We start from the raw sequence: 20,249 nt of genomic DNA, 5'->3' as shown, positions 1-20,249 counted from the left end.
AGAATTTAAAGGAAAGAAACACATATTAGCAAAAAAATCTAGGATAATATAAATAGGAATTACAGTAACTAAGGGGGATTTAGCCCAGGAATGCCAGTTTGGTTGGCTGGCTGGCTCAGTCTGTTAAGTGTCCAACAATTAATTTCAGCTCAGGTTGTGATCTCAGAGTCGAGAGATCAAGTCCTGCATGGGGCTCCAGGCTGGGTGTGGAGCCCACTTAAGACTCTCTCTCCCTCTCCCTTTGTCCTCCTCCCACCCCTCGCAAACTTAAGTGCCCTCTGTGTCTCAAAAAAAAGATAGATGATAAATTTCAACATAACAGCTAGAAATATAAACTACCTCAAGAGAATGAGAAGATAAGCTACAGACTAGATAAAATACTTGCAAAAGACATATCTGATAAAGGACTGTTACCTGAAATATACAAAGAACTCCTAAAACTCAACGATAAGAAAAGACATCCCAATTTTAAAAATGGGCAAAAGCCCCAAATGGACATCTTACCAAGGAAGATACAAGGATAGCAAATAAGCATATGAAAGGCTGCTCAACATCATATATAATTAGAGAATTACAAATTAAAACAACTCTGAGATGCCGTTACACACCTGTTAGAACAGCCAAAATTCAAAACACCAATAACACCAAATGCTGGCAAGGATATAGAGCAAAAGGAACTCTCATTTATTGCTGTTGGGAATGCAAAATGATACAACCACTTTAGAAGATAGTTTGGCAGCTTTTTTTTTTTTTTTTAAGATGTTATTTATTTATTCAGCCCCACTACCCGAACTACCACCAACACCCAGTGGGTCACTCGGGACCTCGGCTACTGTCATGCCCCATTTCTATCACTTCCAACAGAAAGTCGGGTTCTGAATCCCCAATTTACTGTACATCCTGGTTGCTGACCTTGAGCCATGTAATGAACCCACATGGCAACTTTCTGTTAGAGAAGGCCAACCCTGCACCTCCTAGAAAATGTTTTGAATGGAGTACAAGTCCATCAGGACTACAGTGTGAATGGTGGTACACAGCCTGCATGGTAGTAGTCAGTAATTCTAACACAGGTTGACCATCCCTACCAGACTCACAAAACCTTCCTCTGTCCCCATGGAACTTGTGGTTTGCCCTCAGAAAATACCCCAGGAAGCTAACCTTTAATCTGAATGCCCCCTTCACCCTCTGGTCCAAATCTTGTCCAACCACAATGGTATGAAAGTAGAAATCAGTCACAAAAAGAAAGTGGGACAGTCAAAAATATGCGGAGATTTAACAACATGCTAGTAAACAACCAAGGGCCAAAGAAGAAATCAAAAGAAATTTTCAAAGTACCTTGAGACAAATGAAAAGTTGTGGGATGGAGCAAAAGGGGCTCTAAGGGAGAAGTTCATAGAAATTCAGGTCCTTGTCAATCCTTGTCAATCCACCTGAAAGATCTCTAATAAACAACCTAATTTTACATGGGAAAGAAGTGGGGGGGGGGGACAAGCAAAACCCCAAATCAGTAAATATAAGGAAATAACAAAATGGAATGTGGAAATAAATCCAATGGAGACTAAAAAGACAAAAGATCAATGAAAATACAAGCTGCCTTTCTGGGAAAGATAAACAAAAAACTGACAAACTTTTAGCTAGACTGACGAAGAAAGAGAGAGGACTCAAATACAATCAGGAAAGAAAGATAACTGATCCCTGTCTCACATCAAAATCCTAGAGAACACAGGCAACAACCTCTAACATCGGCCGTAGCAACTTCTTACTAGACATGTCTCTGGAGACAAGAGAAACAAAAGCAAAAATGAACTTGGGACTTCATCAAGATACAAAGCTTCTACCCAGCAAAGGAAACAATCAACAAAAACTAAAAAGCAACCTATGTAATGGGAGAAGATATTTGCAAATGACATATCTGATAAAGGGTTAGTGTCCAAAAATCTATAAAGAACTTACCAAACTCAAGACCAAAACAAACAAACAAACAAACAAAAACCCCAACCAAATAATCCACTTAAGAGATGGGCAAAAGACACAAGTAGACATTTTTCCAAAGAACAACTACAAATGACTAACGGATACATGAAAAGATGCTCAACAGCACTCATCGTCAGGGAAATACAAATCAAAAGCACAATGACATATTACCTCACAACCGTCAGAAGGACGAAAATTAACAACACAGGTAACCACACATGTTGGCAAGGAAGCAGAGAAAGGGGAACTCTCTTACACTGTTGTGGGAATGCAAGCTGGTGTAGCCCCTCGGGAAAACAGTTTGGAGGTCCCTCAAAAAGTTAAAAATAGAACCACCCTAAAACCTAGCAAATGGCACTACTAGGTATTTACCCAAAGGATACAAAAATACTGATTCGAAGGGACACATGCACCCCAATGTTAATAGCAGTGGTATCAAAAATAGCCAAATAATGGGAAAAGCCCAAATGTCCATCAACTGATGAGTGGATAAAAGTGTGGTATATATATACGTATATACAATGGAGTATTACCCAGCCATCAAAAAGAAATGAAATCGGGGCGCCTGGGTGGCTCAGTGGGTTAAGCCGCTGCCTTCGGCTCAGGTCATGATCTCAGAGTCCTGGGATCGAGCCCCACATCGGGCTCTCTACTCGGCAGGGAGCCTGCTTCCTCCTCTCTCTCTGCCTGCCTCTCTGCCTACTTGTGATCTCTCTGTCAAATAAATAAATAAAATCTTTAAAAAAAAAAAAAGAAATGAAATCTTGCCTTTTGCAATGACATGGATGGAGCTAGAGTATATTATGCTAAGTCAAACAAGTCAAAGAAAGACAAATGCCATAGGGTTTCACTCACGTGTAATTTAACAAACAAACAAACAAACAAAAATTAACATAGGGGAAGGGGGGAAGAGAGGGAGACAAACCATAAGAGACGCTTTTAACTATAGAGAACAAACTGAGGGTTGATGGGGGGAGTGGGAGATAGGCTCAATGAGTGACAGGCATTAAGGAGGGCACTTGTTGTAATGAGCACTAGATGTTAATATGTAAGTGATGAATCACTAAATTCTACTCCTGAAACCAATATTATACTATATGTTAACTAACCAGAATCTAAATAAAAACTTGAAACAAAAAAGATAAATAAGCAAATAAAATGATGATTTTTTTAAAAAGGTGAAAATGATTTTAAAAATGTGAAATACTCAGGGAAAAAGATTACCAAAAATTTAAAACACCTTTTGAAAACTGTATCAGAGGGGGCGCCTGGGTGGCTCAGTGGGTTAAAGCCTCTGCCTTCAGCTCAGGTCATGATCCCTGGGATCGAGCCCCCGCATCCCCCGCATCGGGCTCTCTGCTCAGCAGGGAGCCTGCTTCCCTTTCTCTCTCTGCCTGCCTCTCTGACTACTTGTGATCTCTGTCAGATAAATAAATAAGATCTTTAAAAGAAAAAGAAAAGAAAAGAAAAGAAAACTGTATCAGAGAAATTGTGACAACTTAAATAAATGGAAAGATACACTTTGTCCATGTCAGAAAATGGTCCATTTTTTTAAATGAACCGAACAGACCATTCTCCAGAATTGGCCTAGAGTCACAAATCTCAATCATAATCCCAGGAGGCTTTTCTGTATAAACTGACAACCTGATTCTTAAATTCACCTACAAATGCAAAAGGTCTAGAATAGCTAAAACAACTGTAAAAAAAGAACAGGATTGGGTGCATGGGTGGCTCAGTTGGTTTACCAACTCTTGGTTCCAGCTCAGATTGTGAACTCTGAGTCCTAGGATCACGTCTGGTGTCGTGCTCCACACTCAGCTTGGAGTCTGCTTCGGATACGCGCACTCCCTCTCCCTTTGCCCCTCCCCCTACTCTCTAAAATAAATAAGACTTTATTAGTGAGTCTGTACCACCTGACTACAAGAATTTTTATCAAAACTACAGTAATCAAGACAGGGTAATATCCATGTCAGAACAGATGAATGAATAGAATATAGTACAAAATAAGACCCACACATATACAGCCAACTGACATTTTACAAAGGTGTAAAGGCAATACAGTGGAGAAAGGACAACCTTTCAACAAATGTTGATGGAACAAGTAGATATGCTATACCAAAAAAAAAAAAAAAAAAAAAAAAGAACTTGGATCCATACATTGGATCATATATCTTTTTTTTTTAAAGATTTTATTTATTTATTTGACAGGCAGAGATCACAAATAGGCAGAGAGGCAGGCAGAGAGAGAGAGGAGGAAGCAGGCTCCCTGCTAAGCAGAGAGCCCGATGTGGGGCTCGATCCCAGGACCCTGGGATCATGACCTGAGCCGAAGGCAGAGGCTTTAACTCACTGAGCCACCCAGGCGCCCCTGGATCATATATCTTGCTCAAAATAAAAAACAAACGTTAAGTGAAAAACCTAAAAAACAAAACAAAACAAAAAAAAAAAAACCCAGAACACCCTAAACCTTTGAGAAGAAAAGATTGGAGAAAATCCTCTGCTCTTGCAGTAAAGCAGATTTCTTAGGCACAACATCAAAAGAATAATTCATTAAGAAAAGTTCATATGTCGGACTTCATAAAAACTAAATCCTTCTGCTCTCCAAAACATACTGTTAAGAGAATGTTGGAAGGCAAGTCAAAGACTAGGAGAAAAATCTTTGCAAAGCATATAACTGGTAAAGGAAAGTCTTGTATCCAGAATATAGAATGAATTCTCAGAAATTAACAAGAAAAGACAACACAGAAGTGTAAAAGACTTGAACAAGTACTTCACCAAGGAAGATATATGGATGCCAAATAAGCATATGAAAAGATGTTTAACTAACATCATTAGTCATTATTAGGTAAATACAAATGAAAACCACAAGGTAAAAAACAATAAAAATAAATAAAACCACAAGGTACTGCTCCACACCCATCAGAATACCTAAAATCAAAAAGAACGCCAAATCAAAGTGTCAGCAAAAACATGGAGACACAGAACAATTATCCACTTCTCTTGGGAATACAAAGTACAGCCATCTGGGGAAACAGTTTCGCCATTTCTAAACAAGTTAAACATACACCTACCCTATGATTTAGCCATTCAACTCCAAGAGATTTACCCAAGAGAAAGAAAAAGATATAAACATAGACTTGAACATGAGTGTTCATAGAAGCTTTATTTGTAAGAGCTAAAAATTGGAAAAACGACCGCCCATTAACAGGTGAATTAATAAACTATACAGAATGAACGGATAAAGCAACATGGAACACAAAGCAACAAAAAGGAAAAGAAAGGAACTACTGATGCACACAAGAATGTTATCTTGAGGGGCGCCTGGGTGGCTCAGTGGGTTGAGGCCTCTGCCTTTGGCTTGGGTCATGGTCCCAGGGTGCTGGGATCGAGCCCCACATCGGGCTCTCTGCTTAGCAGGGAGCCTGCTTCCTCCTCTCTCTCTGCCGGCCTCTCTGCCTACTTGCGATCTCTATCTGTCAAATAAACAAATAAAATCTTTAAAAAAAAAAAAAAGAATGTTATCTTGAAATATGAATGCTGAGTGAATCAAATCATAATAAAAATGAGTACATCCGGGGCGCCTGGGTGGCTCAGTGGGTTGGGCCGCTGCCTTCGGCTCAGGTCGTGGTCCCAGGTCCTGGGTTCGAGTCCCGCATCGGGCTTTCTGCTCAGCAGGGAGCCTGCTTCCTCCTCTCTCTCTGCCTGCCTCTCTGCCTACTTGTGATTTCTCTCTGTCAAATAAATAAATAAAATCTTTAAAAAAAAAAATGAGTACATCCTGTAGGAGTCCATTTCAATAAAACTTAAGGAAATATAAACTAGCCTGTAGTGATGAGAAATAGATCAGTGGTTGCTTGGGGAAAGATGAGAGGGATGGATTAAAAAGGGGCACAAAGGGGCGCCTGGGTGGCTCAGTGGGTTAAAGCCTCTGCCTTTGGCTCAGGTCATGATCCCAGGGTCCTGGGATCGAGCCCCGCATCGGGCTCTCTGCTCAGCAGAGCCTGCTTCCTCCTCTCTCTGCTTGCCTCTCTGCCTACTTGTGATCTCTGTCTGTCAAATAAATAAAATCTTTTAAAAGGGGGGGGGCACAAAGAAAATTTGGTGGTGAGGGGTATGTTCATGATTTTCATGGTGGCGACACTTTCATGAGGATATATGTCAAATTTACCAATTACCGACTTATAGCTTATTTTATGTCAATTTTACCTCAATAAATCACTTTGGAAAAGGGGAAAAGCCAGTGATAATTATAATGTAGACCAAAATATAATGCCAATGAAAAAAAGGCAACAACAAAAGATTACATATGATTCTGTTTATATAAAATGCCTAGAAACTGCAAATTAAGAGACTCTAGAAGGTAATTGGTGGTGTGTGGCTGAGGGTAGGAGTGGAGACGGAGTGTACAGAGGACTAAGAAAACTTTTCTGGGTGACAGAAATGTTTTAAAGTTGGATTGTCTTGAAACTGGATTGTACTCATGGTTGCACAACTCTAGAAACTCAGTTAAAATCACTGAAATGTAGGGGTGCCCGGGTGGCTCAGTGGATTAAGCATCTGCCTTTGGCTCAGGTTTTGATGCTGGGGTCCTGGGATTGAGTCCCACATAGGGCTCCCTGCTCAGAGGGGAGCCTGCTTCTCCCTGTGCCTGCAGCTACCCCTGATTGTACTGACAAATAAATAAATAAAATCCTCAAAAAAAAAAAAATCACCAAAATGTAAATACTTACGCCTGGTGAATTTTATGGTATGTAAATTAAACCTCAGTAAAACTACAAAATTATAATTGAATACTTTTTTTTTTTTTAAAGATTTTATTTATTTATTTGACAGAGAGAGATCACAAGTAGATGGAGAGGCAGGCAGAGAGAGAGAGAGAGAGGGAAGCAGGCACCCTGCTGAGCAGAGAGCCCGATGCGGGACTCGATCCCAGGACCCTGAGATCATGACCTGAGCCGAAGGCAGCGGCTTAATCCACTGAGCCACCCAGGCGCTCTATAATTGAATACTTTTGAATATAGTTATTATATTAATGTTTCACTCAGACACCATGGCATTGGCTCACCAACCCTGTTGATACTCACTGCAGTGATTAAGAATGTATAAATATCATCTCCTACGCAAATATGTTGAGGATGAGCAATTACATGATACAATTAATTTTTCTGTGTGTTTATACAGATGATCCTAAATGTAGGAGGGAAAAATAAAGTTTTCACTATGGAACAGAAGATAGGGTAAAAGAGACGCTTTTACTTAGAATGACTCTAAAAGGAAATATCCAAAAGTGCAGTGAACTTGAAGCCAAGAAAAACAAAAGCTACATCTTGAACAGTCAATATATCACTAGCTCACTCCGAACCCATTTAGTCTTGTGGGAAAGTGAGAAGAGTGGTGATGTTGGGAGACGAACTTTTCAGTAAGGTCCACGAGGACGGACTGAAGCAGCGAACTGGGTTCGGATTAACTGGAGAAAAGGCCCCTTTCAGGTCTGTCTCCGGCATTCATGGTTTGATCCTGAACCTTCCGATTCTCTGGGGGCCCTGGACCTCCTCAAACACTGACAGCCCCACCGGGCGTCTCCGGGAGGGAGTCCTGTATCAAAGGCCCTACTAACCCACAAGCAAGCCCAAGGAGCCAACAGGGACATCTCCAACCCAGGCTTCTCTGACGCGGAAGCCGGACGAGACAGGCGTTCACGGACATACTCCCCACCCCACTGCTCACCAACCGAGTCCCACAGACAGAGAGATCCACGTGGACCTCAAACCCTAACCCAGTCGGCCGCTTCGGCCGAGACATCTTCAGACTCTTATGCACCGACTTTCCAAAGGCCCCATCACTCCCCTCAGATTCCTCAGGGACTGAATCCCAGTAAAATCCCCAAAAAACCGCTCGGGTTTCACGGACCCCACAGGCCGAGAGCTAAGCCCAGAACCCGACTCACCTGAACCCGAACCGCTACAGACGCTGCTGTCAGCGACGAAAGATCACCCACTTCCGAAGCCACCCCTCTCCGCGTGCCCTTCCTCGCGGTACCTAGGGACTCGGGTCCTCCCGCGAGGACCTGGGAGCGCTACGGGACTTCGGAGCTCCAAGGACTGGCCCGGCTCTATGACATAACGGCCACGCCCACCCCGGCGCGTCTGATGGGAGGGGGCATAGCGGCTGTGTGGGGAGATCGAAATCATCACGGGCCACCTCAGTGTTTTTACCTCCTCGTTGGGAGGGATGGTCAGCAGAGTTGTGCCAACCGCGTAAGACTCCGAGGTCGGTGTCTACCCAAAGCCACCAGGCACGTTTATCCGCCGAGGGAAGAAAGATGGCGGCGCCCTCTGTGCACTGCCGAGAGCAGTCGTTAGGCGGGAGCACCGTGGACGCGGCCATCTTAAAGGAAGGCAGGTGTCCGTACGGCTGGGATGGGCTCAGACCAAGGCCGACTTGGGGAAAGAAAGTTTGAAGAAGCTGGAACGTCGCTGAAGAGGCATCGGTCAAAGAGTCGATAAAACCAGTGGTCGCTTAACGTCTTACGTTTAGGTAGAGGGCGGTTGTGTATAGACTGGGTAAGGCCCTAGTCGTTTAGAAGGAAGACCGCTTTTGACGGGCGAAGCTAAGAGGGTGGGCTTCCTAAAGAAATGCTAATCCCCCCGTGGGAGTGGATACACAGCTACTACCTCCAGTAAGGAAAGGGATGAAGTGAAAGTGCAAATGTTTGTTTGCCTTACAAAAATAAATGAAGATGACCCTGGGGTATTGGTGAATATGAAATTACGAAATAATGTAATTATTATACTTTGCATAGTGCCCAGATTTTTAAGAGCGCACACATTAAAGTGTTTATTATTATTTAGGCGTGGGAGGTTTAATTGTAGGGGATTTAGTTACTCCCTTTTTAGAAGGCAACCTGAATCAATTTACATTTTTCATTCTCTGACCTAGAAATATTAATCGCAAGTTTACTTAGTAAAAAAATTTTTTTTAAGTTTGTTTTAAGATTGTATTTATTTATTTGGCAGAGAGATCACAAGTAGGCAGAGAGAAGGGGAAGCAGGCTCCCCGCTGAACAGAGAGCCCTATACGGGGCTCAATCCAAAGGACTCTTAGATCATGACCTGAGCCGAAGGCAGAGACTTAACCCACTGAACCACCCAGGCACCCCTAAGGATCATTCATTCATTCATTCATTCATACATTCATACATTTGACGAGCAGAAGCAGGCAAAGCGGCAGGCAGAGGAAGAGGGAGAAGCAGGATCTCCACTGAGCAGGGAGCCTGACTGGGGGCCTGGATCCCAAGATGCTGGGATCATTACCAGGAGCGTCAGGCAGACACTTATCTGACGCCACGCAGGTGCCCCCCAAATTTTCTTAATATTAACGACGTTGGCTTTTGCAATTAAAAAGGAAAAAAAATCTAGGGCACCTGGGTGGCTCAGTGGGTTAAGCCTCTGCTTTCCGCTCAGGTCTTGATCCCAGAGTCCTGGGATCCAGCCCTGCATTGGGCTCTCTGCTTGGCAGAGAGCTTGCTTCCCCTCCTCTCTCTCTGCCTGCCTCTCTGCTTACTTGTGATCTCTGTCTGTCAAATAAATAAATAAAATCTTAAAAAAAAAAGAATTGATAAAGGAAGTTCTAACAAAAAGGGAATGACAGAAGGAAACATGAAACACCAGGAATAAAGAAAAATAAATAAAAAAGGTAAATATATCATCAGACGTAATAGGCTATTCCCCTTTGAGTTTTTAAAATTATGTTTGACGATTAAAAGCAAAAATGACAACTTTACCTGCTCCGTGTATGAGCAGGTTTGGGAAAGATCAGTTAAGACCACTATTATAGGGGCGCTTGTGTGGCTTAATGGGTTGGGTTTCTGCCTTCGGCTCAGGCCATGAAATCAGGGTCCTGGGATCTTGCCCCGAATGGGGCTCTCTGCTCAGCGGGGAGCCTGCTTTCCTCTCTCCCTCTGCCTGCCTCTCTGCCTCCTTATGATCTCTCTGTCAAATAAATAAAATCTTAAAAATCTTAAAAAAAAAAAAAGACCACCATTATATGCTACACACACCTGACAGGAAGTCTAGGATCAAATATGACTGTGCCAAGTGCAGGACAAGATACAACTGGGACATTGATACACTGAAGGTGGGAATGTAAATTAGTATGGCTACTATGGAAAAGTTTGTCAGTTTCTTATAAAGTTAAAAACACAAACTTAACATGGGTATTTACCCCAAAGAAATGAAAACTTACGTTCATACAAAACTGGATTCATAGTATCTTTATTCATAATAATGAAACACTAGAAACAACCCAAAGTCCACCAATATTAAACAAATAAACTATGGTGCATTTATAGCAAAAGAATACTACTCAGTAACAAAAAGTAAAATTATTTATATGCCCAACAAATTGGATGAAACTTAAGGGCAATTTGCTGCGTGAAATAGAGCCTATCCCAAAGGTCACACTGTGTCATTCCATTTTAACAGCATCCTTGAAATGACAAGATCAGAGTGATGGAGTACTGGTCATTGGCTGCCATGGATCAGGGTTGCCGGGAGAGTGTCACTATAAAGGGGCGGCACATGGATGTTTCTTTGTGTGGGCACAACAATTCTGCATCCTAACTGTGGTGAGATTTACAGGAGTCTATCTATGTGATCAGGTTTCTTATAACGCTACACTAAAAAACAAAACTTCACATCAATTAATGCATGCAAACACTAGTGAAAACCAAATAAGGCCTATAGTTTACTTAGTGCATTGTTCCCATGTCATTCTATTGGTTTTGATTATGTGTTATGGTTATGTAAGACACTGTCACTGAAGAACCCAAGTACAAGTACTCAGGAACTTTGTACACGTTATAATTTTATGTGAGTCTAAAATTATTTCCAAAAACTTAGAAAAATCATATATAAGGTTATTTTTGTAAACTACTTCCAAACTTGAATAAATATACCCTAATTTGTTAAATTACATTTATAAATATATTCCTTTTTTTTTTGCCTGAAAGAGAGGACTTTAGAACCTAAGAAATCTAAGAGCTATGATGGCCTCACTGAGAATATGGTTCAAGGTTTCCTGCCCCAAAATAGACATCAGATGTAGAAGATTAGACTTAATGATGGAAAACTCAGGTATGCATCGTTTTCGTGAGGCTTCTTTCCTTCAAAATTTCTCTGCTAGCTACTCCACATTTAGTGTGTTCATGAGTTTTATGTCTGTAATGAATTTATCAGAAATGAGGCAGAATGTAGCGCTAAAATTCATATTCACTGCCATTTTCCTTCAACATGAATTTCACACAATTATTGAGGTTTTAATTCTAGGCAAAGGCTTTTGCACAATCATATCATTGCTACTGTGTGTAAGCTCGCTGGTAGGATCTATTATGATCACTGATGAGACAGGGTCTTTATTCCCATAGGAGGCTTTCCTATTCTCGCCATTCATAAGCTTTATCTTAATATATACTTTTCAGACATGTAATTACCTAGAAATGTTTCCTCAAGACTTTTCTGCATTGAAATATCAGGTTTTTTTCCTGTTGTGACATATGATATGAGGTAATTGATCACTGAAGGCACTAGCACATTCTCTGCATTCATTGAACTTCACTCCTGTGCAAATTCAGTATTTCCCAAGGGTGAAAATCTAGCAACAGGCTAATTGATCTATACCGACTATATTCAGGTATGCTGGGAGCACACTGATGTTTAATGAGGTCACTGAACTATCACGGTTTACCACCTGCGAGAGTTCACTTGTAGGTAATGAGTTCAGATTCTCTGCAAAGGCTTATGTACCTTGACTTACACATTTCTTGTGTGTATTGACAAGGCTTAACAAATGAAAGGTGTTGTGAAATCGAAAGTCTTTCTATGAATTCTTTGATGTACGATGGCTGCTGACTTGGTATTGAAGGCTTTCTCCCATTAACAGTCTACATAGTTTGCTGCATAAATTCCCTGGGAATGGGATTACCACAGTCAGTACACATAAAGGAAGTTAATTCTGCGTGAAATCTCTGATGTTGCATGAGGCGTATTTTCCTCCTGAGGGTATGACCATATTCACTGTGTCACTGGGGTTTGTTTCCATTATGAGTTCTCTGATGTACAATAAGATTTCTCTTTGAGGAGAAGCCTTTTCCACAGTCACTACATATAAAGGGTTTCTCTCCTGTATGAGTTCGCTGATGAACGATTAGTCGGCTTTTCACGGTGAAGCCTTTACCACATTCATTGCATGCATAAGGTTTCTCTCCAGTATGAATTTGCTGATGTAAAATGAGCTCAGTTTCCGTAGCAAAGCCTTTCCCACATTCGCTGCATATGTAGGATTTCTCTCCTGTATGGATTTGTTGATGTACAATGAGATAGCGTTTCATGGTGAAGCCTTTTCCACATTCACTGCACATGAAGGGTTTCTCTCCAGTATGAGTTCGCTGATGTACCACAAGATTGCTCTTAAAGGCAAAACCTTTTCCACATTTATTGCATATATAGGGTTTCTCTCCAGTGTGAGTTCGCTGATGTAACATCAGTCCACTATTCACAATGAAACCTTTCCCACATTCACTGCATCTGTAAGGCTTCTCGCCAGTATGTGTTCGCTGATGGACGACCAGCCGACTCTTCAGGGGGAAGCCTTTCCCACATTCACCGCAGATGTAGGGTTTCTCTCCAGTATGAGTTCGCTGGTGTATTATAAGCATGCTCTTCACGGTGAAACCTTTTCCACATTCACTGCATACATAGGATTTCTCTACTGTATGATTTCTCTGATGTACGATGAGATTACTCTTCCTAGGAAAGCCTTTGCCACATTCATCGCATACATAGGGTTTCTCACCTGTGTGGGTTCGCTGATGTTCAATTAGTCGACTCTTCATCGTGAAACCTTTCCCACATTCGTTGCATATATAGGGTTTCTCTCCTGTGTGATTTCGTTGATGTACGATGACATAGTGCTTCGTGGTGAAGCCTTTCCCACATTCACTGCAGATGTAGGGCTTCTCTCCAGTATGAGTTCGCTGGTGTATGATAAGCATGCTCTTCCCGGTGAAGCCTTTTCCACATTCGCTGCATACGTAGCATTTCTCTCCAGTATGATTTCGCTGATGCACAATGAGATTCCGCTTCCCTGGGAAACCTTTTCCACATTCGCTGCATATGTAGGGTTTGTCTCCAGTGTGAGTTCGCTGGTGTTCAATTAGACGACTCTTCATGGTGAAGACTTTTCCACAATCATTGCATAGAAAGGATTTCTCTCTTTTATGAATTCTCTGATGTTCATTGAGCCTGGACTTTCTGGAAAACACTTTTGCACAAATATTGCATCCATAAGGTTTCTCTCCTGTATGAACTCTGTGATGATCTGTGAGCTGAGACTTCTTAATGAAGGCTTTTCCACATTCACTGCATATATGGGGTTTTTCTATTTCATGAGTTCTCTGATGCTTAATGACTTGGGACTTACTGCTAATAGGTTTTGCACTTACAGGGAGTTTAACAGATGAATGAAAATCTTCATGCTTATCACGCAGAAATAACTTCACATCTCCGCTGAATTTAGTAGAGTTTTTAATTTCATAGCTTTTGCTCTGGTTGACTAAACTTAAATTTGATTTCAAAGTTTTTATATAGAACTCAAGCATATGATTTTGCCTGGAAGGAGAATGATTTTTGCTTTGAGGAACAGTATTTCCAAATGCATCATTTTTGTGGTTTTGTTCCATACCTTTCAGCATTCTTGGATTTTCCCAGTGACCTTGCAGGTGGTTATAAACTTTGCTAGGTTCTAGAAGAGAAGAGAACAATGAATCCTTTCATAATCTTGTTTTGAATATAACTTTAAAAAATTCTTTCATGTTTCTTAAAAAATGGCATATTACTGACAATCCTATGATAACAGTATAAAAGAAATGCCATATAAAATGTTCCTTATCTCTTATACATTGGTAAAAACACAGTAATAGAGACGCCTGGGTGGCTCAGTTGGTTAAGCAGCTGCCTTCGGCTCAGGTCATGGTCCCAGCGTCCTGGGATCGAGTCCCGCATCGGGCTCCTTGCTCGTCGGGGAGCCTGCTTCTCCCTCTGCCTCTGCCTGCCATTCTGTCTGCCTGTGCTCGCTCTCTCTCCCTCGCTCTCTCTGACAAATAAATAAATAAAATCTTTAAAAAAAAAAACAACACAGTAATATAAACAAACCAAAAGAGAAAAGCAGTAATTTTAAATAAGGTTATGCATCTGACAATGTATGTAGATTTGCTGCTTTCTAACTAGGATCCCACAAAACATGCAGAAATAGTAAAAACAGAAGCAAGTCATTGTTGGCAGAAAACGACAGGGTTGGAGGAACACCATTCCACAGAACTTGGAAAAACACCAGATCATAAAGGGAGAAGAGACCACTATCTAGAACTATGAGGGTTGCATTTGTTCACTCCAAACTGTTTCCTGAATGGCTCCTGTGTACAAGGCACTATGCTGGTGTTTGGAATATATAAAATATGCCTCACTTTCACTGATCATAAATCAAGTCAGGGAAAACCAAATGATGAAGAAAAGAAAAACGAAGGGAGTTGGATATTGTGAAATGTGATTGAAGGAGCAATGCAGACTGGAAAGTGGAGGGAATCAGGATATACCTCCATAAAGACAAGACAGTTGAATGATGAGTTCAGGGGAGAGTGGTTAATGACAGTGAGGAATCTAGGATTTCCCTGCTACCATATGGCTTGGGTACCTACCACTCGGTAGGTAAAGGCATGTCAAATGGAGATGAGGAATATTGCTGAAATTCAGAACATATAGGAAAAAATCTGTGTTGTAGAACATAAACTTTGTGAGGATTAGGGGACAATGTAGTACAGACATCGAGGTCTGGTTGGAGGTGTAGATGGAGATAGCAGTGTTGAAATGATAACATACCTGTCATCAAGAAAAGAAGACTGGGTGAAAAGTTGTGAGAATACAGATAATGAAAGATGGTTGAAGGCACAGAAGGTTTTAGACATTTCAACACTTAGGCTGGGGATTCTTTAAGTTCACCTAGAGAACCCAAAATCTGACTAGGGACACTGGACAACCATGCAAATGGAGGTGTATGAATAAATGCATTTGTTACCTAGCAAGTAATCAAGTAAGGTCTTCAGAATTGAAAGTGACCTGAGACAGACTCTTGCATAGTAATCCTGTTCCTCAATTGGCCTTTCTGTAGACCACCACCAGACTAACTTTCCACAGACATCAGTCAGATTTAGTGAACTCCACCCTTAGCCTGGCTCTCATGTTATCATACGTTCCATCTACACTGAATAGGCGGATCATGACTGTAGGAAATCTGGCAGCCGGACAGTGTACCGGGTAGCCATTTTCATAAGCTGACATGCTCCTGCACAGGATATAGAAACTGTCAAGCTGATGACATTCTGCGTTCAATACGGAAATCGTACCCAAGCTTTTCCCATTTCAGAGTCTCCGATATGCTGTTCCCTCACTTGCCAGCAGCAGCATCTAGTTCAGTAGCTCTACGTTTGTGTCTTGGTTGGCAACAGGTTGTACGAGAGGAGCAACTTCCTCCTCTAAAAGTTCAGCTTTACCTTCAGTTTTTCTTAGAACATCTAGCTGTTCCTTATTGTTACTCCACTACCACTGTCCAGGTGAAAGGTCATAGAACCTAGAGCTACAAAAAATACAAAACCGGGGCACCTGGGTGGCTCAGTGGGTTAAAGCCTCTGCCTTCGGCTCAGGTCATGATCCTGGGGTCCTGGGAGGGAGCCCCGCATCGGGCTCTCTGCTCTGCAAGCAGCCTGTTTCGTCCTCTCTCTCTGCCTGCCTCTCTGCCTACTTGTGATCTCTATCAAATAAATAAATAAAATCTTAAAAAAAAATGCAAAATCGGGGCGCCTTGGTGGCTCAGTGGGTTAAAGCCTCTGCCTTCGGCTCAGGTCATGATCTCAGAGTCCTAAGATCGAGCCCCGCGTCGGGCTCTCTGTTCAGCGGAGAGCCTGCTTCCCTCTCTCTCTCTCTGCCTGCCTCTCTGCCTACTTGTGGTCTCTGTCTGTCAAATAAATAAATCTTTTAAAAAAAAAAATGCAAAACCAAGCACAGCCCCCCGCCATGCTACCTCAAGTACTCACATATCAAATCCAGTCATTCTGGCGATAAAAGTGCATACCCTCGTGAATACTCCCATTTATCCATGTGTCCACTCCACTGATTCTCCCGTCGACACCTTCTAATGCTGCTTTCGTCCAGCCAACTTCAAGCCATTCTGAGTAGTTAATACCATGCCTTGCAGTTTCCTATTTCATGCCTTCATTCCTAATTCCCAGTGGCATCTTCCTAATTCAAAATGTAGATATCCTTTGTATATATCATGCTGTCGTTTGATTCCGACGATACAACCATAAACTCTATTTCCTTTTTATTTCTAAATTAGTCCCTTTATTGTTTTTTTTTTCATAGTTACCTTCAGTTAAGATTTAATTTCAACCAAAGAGAGGTCTGGCCCTTGCCATTGGCTCCAGGGAAGTGATCTCTAGGGCCTCACAATGTCCTACCTGATAGGAGTGCCTTTGTTTGCCTGGGGCCTTTGGACACTGGATACTCTAACAGTGTGGTTTATGAAGGAGACTTTGGGCCATGCCATGTCAGTTTCAACCTCTGGACCCTCAGAGGAACTGGAGAATTAGTGTGATTTCTGGTGGGGCTAAAAACTAAAGTTCAGCTATGTAGGCAATGTGTGAGTGAGCCCCAGTAAAACCACTGGACGCCAAAGGTTCAAGTGAGCTCCCCTGGTTGGCAATACTCTTTGCATATTCTCACACACCGTGGCTGGGAGGAGGTAATGCTGGCCACAAATCTAGAAGCACTATGTGCTTCTAGAATTCCACTGCTGGGTGTATACCTAAGAAAATGAATGTTCATAGCATAATTCTAAAAGCCAAAAAGTGGAAAAACCCAATGTCCATCAACAGATGAATGAGTAAATAAATTGTGGTATATCCATATAGTGGGAATAGTATTTGGCAATAAAAAGGAATGAAGTACTAACACATGTTAAAGCATGAAAGAACTTTAGAAACTTTAGGCTAAATGCAAGAAGCCAGACACAAAAGACCAAATATTTTATGATTATATAAAATATCCAAAATAGTCACATCTCTAGAGGTAGAAAGTCGATCAGTGGCTGCCCAGAGCTTGGGGCCTGGAAAGAAAAGTTTCTTTTTAATTTTTACTTTATTTTTTCTAAAATTTTATTTTTAAGTAATTTCTACAACCCCCAGATCAAGAGTCACATGCTCTACTGAGTGAGTCAGCCAAGCGCCCTGGAAATGATTCTTTTCAAAGTGATGAAAATCTTCCAAAATTGCTTAAGGGGATGGTTACATAACCCTGTCAATGTACTACAATGCACTGAATTGTATGTGCTAAGTTGGCAAATTATAGGTTATGCAAATTATTTCAAAGCTGCTTTTAAAAATGGGGAAAACAAATGATTTAGAGAAATGGGAAGACCTTGGACAAACCAAGGGAAAATCGGAAATATTAACCATACGAAGGAAGCCATCAAGGCAGGCATAAGCTGATTTTGGGTAGAAGTGATGTAGGATGTAAAACCATCTTTTCTAGTGAAACACTGAACAGAAAGAGCAGAGACCTTAAAGACAAGAATGCTATAGCTGAGAGCAGTGTGAACGGGGTAAGGTGCACAGTACAAAAGGCGAATCTGACGCTCAGACGAGATGGAAGGGGATTGTTGGTGGAGGGAAGGAGATTACTTCTCCTCATGCAGGGACTCAGAAATCTTGGGCAGGTAAAATACCCACAATGCTACACAGTATGTAGGAGACACCAATTTGGAGTCTCTTCTAGACAACAGAAAGAGCTTAATTCATGAGCCAGAAGGAAAGCCTCAAGTATCAGGAATTCAGCAGAGAAAATGGAAATGAGTTGGAAGAATCTCCAGTGGAGGGGAAAGCTAGAAAGGACTGATGCCCTGTAAGAGACCAGGTTACTGTGATGGTACAACACAGGCTGGAGCCGGCTGTAGGGAGGGCAACTCGAATTTCCCGAGAGCCGGGCGGGAAGGTACCAATAGTAAGAAACGGTGTGAATTCACACGGCTCTCTTTGGAGTAAGGCTTGGGGACTGGGGGCTGCGGATTTCACAGCCAGGGTGGCGGAAGGAATAGGGACACACACTCTGACAGGGTACAAAGAAAGGGTAAGCCACAGACTCCATGGAAGAAAACTAGGCAAACCAACAAAAATCAAGATGTAAAATGAAAAAAAGCAAGGATCAGATATCAGAAGAGAAAGAAAGAGTTCAACTTCCCTCTAAAGACCTAAAGGGAAAGTTCTGCTATGGGAGAGAGATACAAGGAGCACCGCTGCCAGCCTTCTCTCGATGATGACGAGGGCAACTTCCAGTTACCCGGGTCCCGGTTCTCACTCACCCCGCCAAGTTCCACCGTGGACTTCCTCCTGTTTCGCCCACGGTTCCTCCCCTCGTTCCAGCCTGGAGAGTGCAGCTGGCTTGCTGGCTTCATACCCTGCTCGTGGGAAAGAGAACACTTAGACTCACTGAATCGGGCTGGGGTCTGTCGAGATGGGGGAATGCTACATTTGAGGGCCTGAGACAGTTTTCACATCTGCAAAGCAGAGGCTTGTCTCTCAGGGGAGGGCACATGTGATTCTGTGAGATAATGATGTGGATTTGGTCTTTGTACCCGGTTCCCGGCATAGACCTCCTAAGGCCCTTGTAATTTCCTAAGTGACAGCCATGCCAGGAGCATCTTCTGTTAGAGCACTTGGTCTAAATTCCGGTTCCCAACACAAGAACTTCTAACACCCCTAGACTCTCTAGAGTGATGAGTGTCTTTCTGTGAACTAATGACTGATGGCAGGGACCCCTGTAGAACTTGAGTGTGGTGGCTGGTTGCCACAAAGACACTGGCAGGATGAGAAGGTTGGAACCTTCAGCTCCAATCCCCTGCCCCTGCCACTGGTAGACTGAGTTAATCACGATTTAAGCTATCATGCCTACAGAATGAAACCTCCATAAAAAGCCCTAATCCACCAAGTTGGGAGTTTCCAGGTAGGTGAACACACCTGAAGGGCTGGGAGGGTGGGCAGACCTAGAGTGGTCATGGAAGGTCCACACCCCTCCCTCCATACCACGCCTTATACAACTCTTCCTTTTGGCTGTTCCCAAGTTTTATCCTTTATAATAAAATGGTAATCTTAAGTAAAGTGCCTTCCAGCTCCGTGAGCTGTTCCAGCAAATTGCCAGGCCTGAAGGGGGTTGCAGGAATGCCCAATTTATTGCTGGACTGAAGCACGGGTAACCTAGGTAGTGGGCACCCAGCAGTGGCCACTGGCATCTGAAGTGAGGACAGTCCTGTGGAACTGAGTCCTTAAGCCTGTGGAGTCCGAGGCTAACTCTGGGTAGTGGCAGAACTGAAGTGAATGGCAGGACACCTAGCTGGTCCCTGGAGAGTTGGAGAACTGGTTGTTGGTGTAGAAAAACCCCACAGGTTTGGCACCGTTTGTGGTGGTAGTAAGAGCAGGTCGTAGTACATCAGACCCTTGTATCATGTGCCCAAGGAGGCACTGAGAATCTGCCAAATGGAGCAAAGCAGTGGCTCTGGAGTGTAAGTAGCTGAGAACGGAAAGGCCACTAACTGGGCACCCTCTGAGTGACACAGGGGAGCTGTCCTCACCTACTGACACCAGGTTGCTGTAGTTCTCCAACATCACGTCCCGGTACAGGCCCTTCTGGGCGGGGGCCAGCAGCTGCCACTCCTCCCAGGTGAAGTCCACGGCCACGTCCTCCAGTGTCAGCGGTTCCTGTAACAACATGTTCCTGTTTCGTATGAGTGTTTCTCTTTCATTGATTCATAATAAGTACACAGGAAGTTGTTCTGCTAATAGTAATTACAAAGCTGAGACCAAGTCTGATGTATAATTTGTGGTCTGCACATTTTAAGGAAATTCCCTGACACCAGCTGGGTAGCCTAAAATTCAACTCAGCTCTAACACGAGCTACCTGGAGATAGTGTCACATTTCATGAGGTCAGTCCCACAAGGCCACCTCTGCCCCCACTTCAGACACCACCAATCCAAGTTCATGTTGTCACCTGTGCTTCAGACTAACCGGCTATAGACTGGAGGTCCCAATGACTCCCTTCTTGGGTTGAATTTGCTTGAGCGGCTCAGAGAACTCAGTTTACTTACTGCATACTAGTTTATTGTAAGAGAATATTAT

At 42.6% G+C, this 20,249-nt stretch overlaps 1 protein-coding gene across 1 annotated transcript in view; it reads right to left on the bottom strand.

Annotated features, from left to right (window-relative positions):
- Positions 1-20,249, bottom strand: part of LOC125088919 (zinc finger protein 432-like) — a 32,056-nt gene that overhangs the window by 6,051 nt on the left and 5,756 nt on the right. Inside the window, 3 exon segments of the mRNA XM_047710547.1 lie at positions 12,049-13,773; positions 18,439-18,534; positions 19,705-19,831. Of these exon segments, the coding sequence (XP_047566503.1) occupies positions 12,049-13,773; positions 18,439-18,534; positions 19,705-19,831 (1,948 nt within the window).

The sequence above is a fragment of the Lutra lutra genome, chromosome 17 (genome assembly GCF_902655055.1).
Source record: "Lutra lutra chromosome 17, mLutLut1.2, whole genome shotgun sequence".
Classification (NCBI taxonomy): Eukaryota; Metazoa; Chordata; class Mammalia; order Carnivora; family Mustelidae; genus Lutra; species Lutra lutra.
The sequence above is the reverse complement of the archived record's forward strand: the minus strand, read 5'-3'. Positions and strand labels throughout refer to the sequence as shown.